Source organism: Lepidothrix coronata, unplaced genomic scaffold, assembly GCF_001604755.1.
Source record: "Lepidothrix coronata isolate B3197 unplaced genomic scaffold, Lepidothrix_coronata-1.0 Scaffold99, whole genome shotgun sequence".
NCBI lineage: Eukaryota > Metazoa > Chordata > Aves > Passeriformes > Pipridae > Lepidothrix > Lepidothrix coronata.
The window spans coordinates 3,868,061-3,877,684 of NW_016690279.1; the positions used below are offsets into that span (position 1 = coordinate 3,868,061).

A 9,624-nucleotide genomic window follows, 5' to 3' on the forward strand; every position below is an offset into this window, starting at 1 on the left:
GGGAGCAGGAGCTGGAGAGGGAAGAGCACACCCAACGTTCCATTCCCAAGTGGAATTTTCAGGGGATAAAAAGAAAACCACTCACCCTGTAAACTATGGGTTTTAAACGATTTTTTTTTTATGAGGGTTTTTGTACAGTAAAAAAATCTGAACGCTCCTCAGCTGCCAGCCAGACCCCCGGCCCCGCTAGCCACCGACCCCCGGCCCCGCCGCGGGCTCTCGGGCTGGGGCTGCAGCGGCCAAAGGGGCCATCCCGAGGTGCCCCGTGGCCACCGGGTGCCCTGAGCGCGGGTCCGGGTCCGCGGCGGTGCGGAAAGTGCGGCCGCCAATGCTCAGGCTGAGGCGGCGGCGGCTCCGCCCGCCCGGCCCGGCCCGGCCCCGCCGCCGCCATGGGGCTGCTCAACTTCACCCGCGACCCGGTGCCGGAGGCGGTGAGCGGCGACATGCACAACCTCAACCAGCTCAGCGCCCAGGTGCGCCGGGCCGGGCCGTTCGGGGATGGGCGGGTGGCGGGGGCGGCCCCGGAACGCGCGGGGCGGCGGCTCCGGGGCGGCCTCAGCCGGGCAGGGCGGGCCGGCACCGGGGAGCTGGACCGGGCCGGCACCGGGGAGCTGGACCGGGCCGGCACCGGGGAGCTGGACCGGGCCGGCACTGCATCCCCGGAGCGCCGCCGGTACCGGGCCTGGAGGTCCCCGCGGGCCCCTCCCAGAGGTGGCCCCGTCGGGCGTGTCCCGGTGCTCGAGGCAGGGCGGGGACCGTGGCCCCGCTCCCGGCGGGACAGCCCCGACCCAGCCGGGTTAGCCCCGCGCACGCCAGAGCTGTTTGCGGGGTGTGCATGGAACCATGGGATCCCAGAATGGTTGGGACATTCTGGAAGGTCCCTTCTAATCCCCGGAAGGGACCTTAAAGACAATCTAGTTCCTGCCGTGGGCAGGGACACTGGCGGAGCTCCTGGTGGGGGGCTCAGATCGTGCTCGGTGGGCGGGGGGGCCCTGTCAAGCACTGGGGTTTCTGGTGGGGGCCACGCAGCGTTTGGGTTGTGATTCCCCACCCCACACCTCCTGCCCCAAGCCGATGCTCCCAGTCATTGGTACCGTCTGCTCCCAGATCACCGACACACCGGGTGTGCTTTTGGGGCTGAGCAACTGGTTCAGCACGGGCTGAAGTTGTGGAAGCGCAGAAGCTTTTCCAGCCCAGCTTGCCCAGAACCGAGGATACCAGCCCAGTATCATCTCCATTACATGTCTGAGGATGAGGGTAGGGCAGGAGGAGCCACTGCAGCAGCAGCCAGCCATACCCAAAAGGTCACGGTTGGTGCTGGTGCCAGCAGAGGAGGGTGCTGGTGGTGCTCTGCCACACAGGCAGCCTCTCCAGCCCTGCCAGCTGCACCCTCAGAAAGCTGAAGGCAGCAACTGGACCCTTAACCAGTTCTCTTCCTTTCCCGAGTTAGTCTGGTTACCCTGTGGGGTTTGTGAAACATGAGAGTAGATGTTCACAGCTTTTCCCACTCACAGTTTTTGGATTGCACAAGAACAGCAGCTTCCGATTATCCACAAGTCACAAAAGCCCTGTGCAGTGCCAGCTACCAGCTGCACAGACCCTTTGAGAGGCTCTGAAAAGTATCCATGAGCAAATCCCATCCACAGGCATTGCAGAATGCCAGGGACTGGGTCACCCCATCAGCACGGGAGGTCCAGCTCTGGGACCAACGTGCTGGAGGCAGGTGGAGCTGGATCAGGGTGGTACATCACTGCCTAATCGTGGTGGTGATGGGGTGGGGAGGTAGTGGGTGGCTGATGCCCAGCTCTAACACTGCCCTGTTTCTTCCAGCAATTCTCAGAGCTGACTGAAGTGCTTTTCCGCTTTCTGACGGAGCCCAAGGAGGTAAGGCAAGAGCTCCGGAGGTGTGAGAGTGCAGATCTGGCCAGAAAAACGATTGTGTCACTCCACTGCTCTTTTTCTTGAACAGGTAGAAAGGTTTCTGGCTCAGCTCTCAGACTTTGCCACCATGAATAAAATCAGCTTGGGCCCCCTGAAAAACATTGTCAAAAGTATTCTTCTGGTACCCAATGGTAAGTGATGCATTTGCATATGCTGCCCTGAGGCCAGACTGTCCCATCCATTCCTGCATGCTGCTAAAGTGTGTCTCAGAACTGTGGGGGCTTGGTTTGTAAAATAACTACCTAATACAGCACTTAACACTTAAGAATCAAAACTTCCCCTGTTTGTTGACTCTTTGTATTCTTTATACCCTGCCTGCACACACATTTCACAGGCTTAACTAAACTCCCTTAAATACCTGTAATGCAGCACAACACTGTGACAGAGCTTGGTTTAACCTGTACCTGTAAATCCCTTTGCCAGACCAGGGCAGCCTCATGTTAGCACTGAGTCTCTGCAGGAACTTCCACCCAAGTGACCCAGTACTGTAATTCCTCCAAGGACAAGTGCTGTTGGAGACAGATAAGACAGTGTACACTCATTTGGAGTGGGCTGGGGACTGGTGTACTTCTAGGCCATGTGAAGGAGACATCTGACCTTGTAGTCTGGACTGAATGTGTCCAGCACTTTCTCATTCATAAACAGTGGGGAAGAGGTTTGGGGGGATTCCCCTGGAATACCCCAGACTCCAGCACTTTATGAGATAATTGTGATGTTGTGGCTGCCATTTGACATGGTAATGCATCAAACACTCCAAGGCATTTTCATCCCATTGATCCTTCCTGTTATTAATAGTTCCTTTCTATTACTCTTCAGCCCTGGGTTCCCTGTAGCTTCCTTCACAGCCCTGATGCTGAGCACAACTGTTTTCTGAATTTGTTCTAAACTTGTTCTGCTACTTCAAGCCATTTTTCCCGTTCAGGCGTAGCAATAAATAATTCCCTTTCCTACAACCGTCCCGGGGGGATTTAATGTGGAATCAGCATTTTCTACCATCCCAGTTCTGGCCTTGGTGCCCTCATCTCGTCGTTCCTGTTCACATGCCCTGGCTTCAATCCTGATTGTGACTTTTCCTTACCTCTGGGATGCCAGGGACAGTATCAGAACGGATCACAGCAGATAACTTTGCCTCTGTGCTACACAGCCGGAAAGCCACGTGGGGCTGGCAGTCTCCTTGAATTTATGAGATTCCTGCTCTTGGCTTCAGAGAGCAGAATCCTTGTAAAGGTCCCTGAGCTGCCTGTGCCCCAGAACAAAGGGGAAAGGCGCAGCGGGGGAAAGTGTTATATGCACACGTTCACACCCATCATCCCAAACACAGCAGGTAGGTCAAATTAGTAGCCCGCCAGCCTTAACAGTTCTTCTTTAACAAGCAAAGCGGCTACAGGAGAGAAAGCAGCAGCTTCAAAACACAACCGCTGCCGCTGTTCCCATGGATACCTGCAATGGGATCTCGCCCTCTCCCAGGCACTCCCAGAGCCCGGACTTTTAAAGCACTGGGCATCTGCAAAGATACCGGCAGGCACGACTGGGTTTCCGATCTCTGAGGAGCTGTGGTTTGCTTCAAAACACAGCCTAGGAACAGAAGCTTTCCATCGCCAGGCCCCGTCCCTGCCTCTCTTTGACTCGGTAAAGATTGGTTTGACTCAATAAAAGTGATTTTTCTTCTTTGTGTTGTTTATTCAGGTGCCCTGAAGAGGAATTTGTCTTCTGAACAAGTCAAGGCAGATTTTATTGCTCTAGGTAGGTCACCTGATTTTCACAAAATAAAAGATAATTAATATTTATCACCTATAGTAATCTCGTATGGTCTCTCCCACAGGCCTCAGTGAAGAGAAAGCCAGTTATTTTGCAGAACAGGTATTCATATATTTTTGCTTGTTTCTAAGCTAACAAAATGTCGGTCTCTGAGTGGGAACTCATAAAACCCTACTGTGCTCCTGAGACATGTTGGCACTTTGGGTATTTTCTTCAAAACCAGCTCAGGATTTTGAACTGAAGATCCTCAAAAAACTAATAAGGAGCAGTTTGTCTGATGATTCCTCTCATTTGCCGTGGCCTCTCCCTCATCAGTGTCACAGTTCCTGCACTGCTGTGTGGCTTTCATGTGATGTTTTTGTGCTTCCCATGCTTCGAGCCCCGAGGTCATGCAGTTACATGAACACATGGCTTTTTGCACAGATATTGTTACACTGAACCAGTGTTAAAACAGAACCAGTGAGTTTCCTTTACAGCAGTGCCAAGGCAGATGGAAATCCTAGCAGGACTCAAAAAAAGACACCTCTGAAAGCCCTCCCAACCACATTAGTTCTCCCTTCACTCTGGGCTTCTGCCGTCCTCTGCCTCGGTTCTGACTCTCGTTGAAATTTCAGGTACAAACAGAGGCCTCTCTGAATTGACTGCTGGTGTGTCTTTTGCTCCTGCAGTGGAAGGTGAATTCCCCCACCCTGACACGCCTGGCTGTGGGTCAGACGCTGATGATTAACCAGCTGATAGATATGGAGTGGAAGTTTGGAGGTAATAGATCTACAGCATAAACTGAATGGGTTGGGAAACCCACCAGCAGCTCTCAGCTAAATAACTTTTTATTTCACCGTTTAACTAACAGATTATCTGCCTTCTCTTCTTTCTGACTCACAGTGACTGCTGGGAGCAGTGAGCTGGAAAAAGTGGGAAGTATCTTCTTACAGGTAAATCTCCTACATCAGAGAGTTCAGGTTGTAGTGCAGTTAAGGAACAAGCTCCAACCAGGCATGTGGGAAGCGCTGGCTGTGAAGGGAAGGAGAGGGAAGCTGGGTCTCATAGGAACAGGCTCTGTCACTGTATCTGCTTCAGTCTCCAAGTGCCTCTGCCGGCAGAGAGCAGGCACGCTGCTGTTTGTTTCTCTTCTGAAGACATGAGGTATCACAGAAGTGTGGCCCCCTCTGAAAACCTGTTCAAAAACCTCAGTCTAGCAGAGGTCAGGCTATCTTGGGGAGGGAGGGAAAATGGGATCAAGGACTTCCAGAGATCCTCCCAATGCCCAGGGAATCTGTTCCTACACTGACACTTCTTGAAAAGCCCGTCAAAGATGTGTGAGCTGTGCAACAGTCTGAAACTCACAGCAGACTCCTGCTCCTGGTGCTCAGATAAAGGTCTCTGAATTAAAATACCTCTGTTTTTCCTTCCCCCAAGCTGAAGCTGGTGATTAAAAAAGGGAGCCAGCTGGAAAACGTGTATGTTGGTGAGTTGACATTCTGGACAAGAAGGAAGCACGGGAAAGCTGCACGGCAGTTCAGGGCTCTGGGTGCTGCTGGAGGTGGGGGAGTCTGGGGGCAGAACCTGGGGGGGAATCACTGCAAGAGCATCACTGTGGCCACTCCTGCCTTGACCTCACCATCACTCCTGCCCCAGTTTCTCTGTCGCCATGGCCACTATTGCCCTGGCCTTTCCCTGCCCCAGCCCCTCCATCATTCCTGCCCTGGCCTCTCCCTGCTGCAGGCACTCTGGAAGTGTTTAGGAACATCTGGGCATCTTCACATCTGTGCCTCAGTAAACACAGATCTGCCATGGAGCTGTGCAGAGCAGTCAGAGCAGAACAGTGGAGGAGGAAAGTAAATGATTCCCAAGTGTGGAGTGCTGTTAGGAGATCCCAGCCCAGCTAGTGTAAGGAACCAGCTGCTGGGAGTCAAGGTGGCTAATTCTGCCCCGCTTAGGTGAACATGAGTTGCTCCATAGTGGCACTGGAATGGCTTTGCCAACGTTGGAAGTGCAATCTGAAATCTAAGATGTCTCTTTTTTTTTTTTTCTACAGAGTTAACTTTGCCCCAGTTCTACAGTTTTCTGCATGAAATGGAACGGGTCAAAACCAGCCTGGAAAGCTTCAGCTGAAACTGCACAGACCTGAGCCGACATCTGTCCAGGATGTTTAATTCCTCCTCGTGGGCCTGCAGATCTGCTCTTTCCCAGCTGACGCTCACACCCTGATAAGAGAAGACAAGCTGTGCAGTGAGCAGCAATGTCATGGCCCAGCAGGACCCATCAATCCTTCAGAACTTGAAACTGTGGCAAAGTTTCAGCTTTTTCAAAGCACCTACAAGTCCATACATCTCCTTTTTTTTATATACTATTATAAGAACTTGTGGTCAGAAATATGTGCATACTTGTACTAAAGCAGCAAAGAAATAAACCCACTCCTATCCTGCTCCGTTTGTATCAGAATTTGATTTTTGTAAGAAAAAGAGAAACAGAAGTTAGAATAATTTTCAAACTTAGAAGAATTAAGCAGGGAGGACAGGGGAAGCAAGGAGAGCATCTAAAGTGGAGAGTCAGTGCTGCCTTCAAGCCTCTCCCTTCTCTCATATTAAGAAATGCCTTGATTAGCTCCTTCCCAATCGTGCCTCATTATAGAAAAGTATCTCAGTGGTAGATGATTTTAAATCTTAAACAACCAAACATCTGCCTCTGTGCACAGGGGGAAGACATCCCAGGGGGTGACTAGATAAATCTCGTTTGGATGTGCTGCTCTTTAATCTGCAGCTTGTGTGACATTGCACAGTCAGATCCAGCCCGTTTCCCAGTGGACATATGTCCAAACCCCATGAAGTACCATTAGCTCAAGTCTTCAGTTGTCTGAGGGCGAGGATGAGCTCTTCATCAGGAAGCAGAGGGGTGCCCAGACCCGACCTGGGGCAGTGGGTGATGTTACAATCACCAAGATTCCTCCCACATCCAGACTGCTGAGTTGTCCAGCAGCCTGAGCTGGCTGAAGCCTCCTCCCATGGCACAAGGCTGAATGAAACTCCTCTTAGAGCTCCTTCCACCTCCAGGATGTCCCGAGGCACCTCTGTGTCCCTGGCACACTCAGCAATTGCAGTGGAGAGAGTAAACCATCACCAGGGAAGACCCCAGTAAGAGACTCACTGTTTCCAACCTCCACCTGAAGGGATTCACTGTCCTGTGGCGTCCTGCGAGTCTGCTGTGAGCCTGCAGCTGCTTCCAGCTGAACCCATCCCAAGCAGACCATTCCTGTGAGAAAAGCTTCACAAAGCTCCCTGCAACTCGCAGCTTCACCCACGGGTTTTCAGCTGCAGCAAACCCAGCCTGTCCCTGCATCACATTTCCTGCGGTGCTGTGGGAGTGACCGGGACCGACAGCGGGCACAGGCTGAGCCGTGTGTTTGGGAAATGGGGAATCCTGCTGGCAAATCCGGGTATGGGATTTATTCTTTTTCCCGCATATCAGGCCAGTCACAAGCATTTTGAGCTTTGTCACGTGATTACTGTAAAAATTAAAAAAAAAACAAACAACCCTCTGAAATAACGTTCTGCAAAATACTCCATCTCCTTTTGGGGGGCAGGAAAAGCTATTTCAGGAAGAAGCAATCCAAAGGGCTGCTGCTTTCTCAAGACAAAAGGAATTTTTTTTCTTTTCTTTGCGTTTCTCTGCTTGCCTGTTCCCATTATTTCTACTCGCCCTCCCAGTGCCAGGGCGGCACCGCTCAACCCTATCGGGTTACGGCGGGAGGTGGGCCCGCGGCGCTGCGCGGAGGAGATGCCAGGCTCAGTTGTGGGTCAGGAATCCGCCGTCCATCCCCCCGCGCTCCTCCCCCTGCCCGGTTGGGATTAAGCCGCTCGGGGCTGACGCACGGCGCTGCCCGCTGACCCCGAGTGCAGGGGTCACCCCCAAGCTGCCCCGCTGTCCCCACGGGCACCTCTGATCGGCGGCATGTGCGGCGCAGCGTGACCTTCCCGCTGCCACCAGCGCTCCCGGGGACCCGGCAGCGCCCTTTCATCCCACGCACTTGGCTGTGCATGAGCCGAGCTGGCAGCCCCGTGGGGAAAGGGTGTAGGGGGGAGCTGGCTCCCACGGCACAGGGTGATGCCAACCACGGGGGAGCTGCGTCGCCCTCCCAATCAGGCCATCCAAGAGCAAGCAGGGCTTGGGGAACGGCGTGGCAGCCATGCCTCTGCTGCACAGCACATTCCCGGCTCCGCCGCCAGCACAGCGGTGTGATGGCGAATGCCCCCCGTGCCAGGACCTGGCAGACAGCGGGCACAGCCACGGGGAGGGCTGAGCAGGGACGAGGCACAGCGGGAGGGAGGGAAGGAGCCTCCGTGGTGCCCGCTTTGCCCGGGTTTCCGGGCGGCCCCGCGGTGCTCGCGCACGTGGCCCCTTCCGCCTGCCCGTCAAGCCCAGCCAGCCGAGAGCTAATCTCGGCGGGACAGCGGGCGCAGGGGAAACAGGGGCCCCTCACCAGCCTGGGGTGCAGCTAACCGTACTCCTGCAGCCGTTTGCCTCCCCAAGGGCTCTCCCGGCCCATTTCCTCAGCACCCCCATCCCTGGCCCAGCTCCTGCTGTGTGAGGACACGTGGGCCCTCCCGGCTGCAGCACGGCCCCAAACGTGGGGCTGCAGCGGGGCAGGGGCAGCTCGGCCATGCTGAAGCCCACACAGTCACCCCTCCGTGCGCTCAGATGCTTCTGCAGCCCCACTCGCTGCAGTGGAGACTCTCTGCCACCTCAGAGGTCACCTCAAGCTGCCAGGCAGTCTCCTGAGCCCGTGGGAGAGGACAGAGTGGCCCCAGCAGCCAGGCTGCAGTGGGGGTCCTGTGCTCCCAGGCATCCCTCCGCTCATCCCTGCCAGCCCCCCACCAGCCACAGCAGAGCAGCAGAGACAGGGTCTGTCGCTTCCCAGCACAGGGAATTCCAGGATTCAAGGCTGTTGTGATTCTCAGCCATGTCAGATGCTAATGACCAGGGAAACTGGGATATTTTCAGATGCAACATTTTCTCCCCACTGGAAACACCGATGCCACTGCTCCCTTCACATGAGGAGTCCTCCAAACCCCAAGAACAAAAGCCTCAGCAGCGCCCACCGCCCTCCCCCTGCTCGGAGGGAGCAGAGCAGACATGGACTCCGCTCCTGCCTGCAAGCCCATGGGCTGGCAGGGCAGGAAGGAACCAGGACTCTGCCTGATCTTGAGCAGGTCGTGGGGAACTGCAGAGCTCCCATGGGACCTCCTGGATTCCACAGACCTCGCCAGGAGCCACTCCATGCTGAGGGCTTTCCACTTGGTCTGTATCCCTGTCCCAGCTTTCCCCTTTGCAAAATAGCGTGGCTAATCTCAGAGTTGGCCAACAGCTGGGAGGCAGCCATGGCAGGTGAGACGAGCCAGGGAGCAGAAATGGCAGGTAATGGCCCCAAAGCAGCTGGAACTCAGCCCAGTGCCAGGCAGAGACTGCTGCTTGCCGTGCCTGGCCCGGCTGAACACAAGCTTAGGAAAGGTACTGTCTCCATGGTGGTGTTAATCCCACAGAGCACAGCGTGGCTAATGAAGCCAGTCCTGCCCCTCTTCACCCCATGCTGTCCTCCTCCCCAGTTCCTCCAAGTTTTGGGGTTTTTTGGGTTTTGCACCCAGCAAAAACACCAAGTGTGAACTGCAGCTCCCCAGACTGCTTTGTCTGCCTGGGAACAGCAGCCCTGAGCACATCAGGGGCCCCAGGGCTACACCACCACCCTGCTGTGCCACGTGAGTCCCTGGGGACAGGGACCTGCAGGGGCTGTGTGGGACTCCCTATGGCTCCCACGGCCCTTGCCCTGGGAAGAGGCTCCAGATCCTCTTACCAGAGCACTCAGGTGAGTGCAGCACTCGGCACAGCACCATGCTACAGCTGAGGATATGCTGCCAGGAATGAGCTCTCAGC

General features: G+C 55.0%; 1 protein-coding gene across 2 annotated transcripts; it reads left to right on the forward strand.

Annotated features, from left to right (window-relative positions):
• Nucleotides 1–357: 357 nt before the first annotated feature.
• Nucleotides 358–6,125, forward strand: COMMD7 (COMM domain containing 7). Of its 2 annotated transcripts, none has more exons than XM_017822846.1 (9): nucleotides 358–473; nucleotides 1,831–1,884; nucleotides 1,970–2,072; nucleotides 3,628–3,684; nucleotides 3,764–3,801; nucleotides 4,368–4,458; nucleotides 4,582–4,631; nucleotides 5,116–5,164; nucleotides 5,735–6,125. In XM_017822846.1, the coding sequence occupies exons 1-9, from the start codon at nucleotides 390–392 to the stop codon at nucleotides 5,809–5,811; spliced, it is 603 nt and encodes a 200-aa protein (XP_017678335.1). In that variant the 5' UTR covers nucleotides 358–389; the 3' UTR covers nucleotides 5,812–6,125. The 2 variants fall into 2 exon arrangements, with proteins under 2 accessions (XP_017678335.1, XP_017678336.1); XM_017822847.1 differs by lacking the exon at nucleotides 358–473 and adding an exon at nucleotides 1,585–1,719.
• The last annotated feature ends 3,499 nt before the right edge of the window (nucleotides 6,126–9,624 follow it).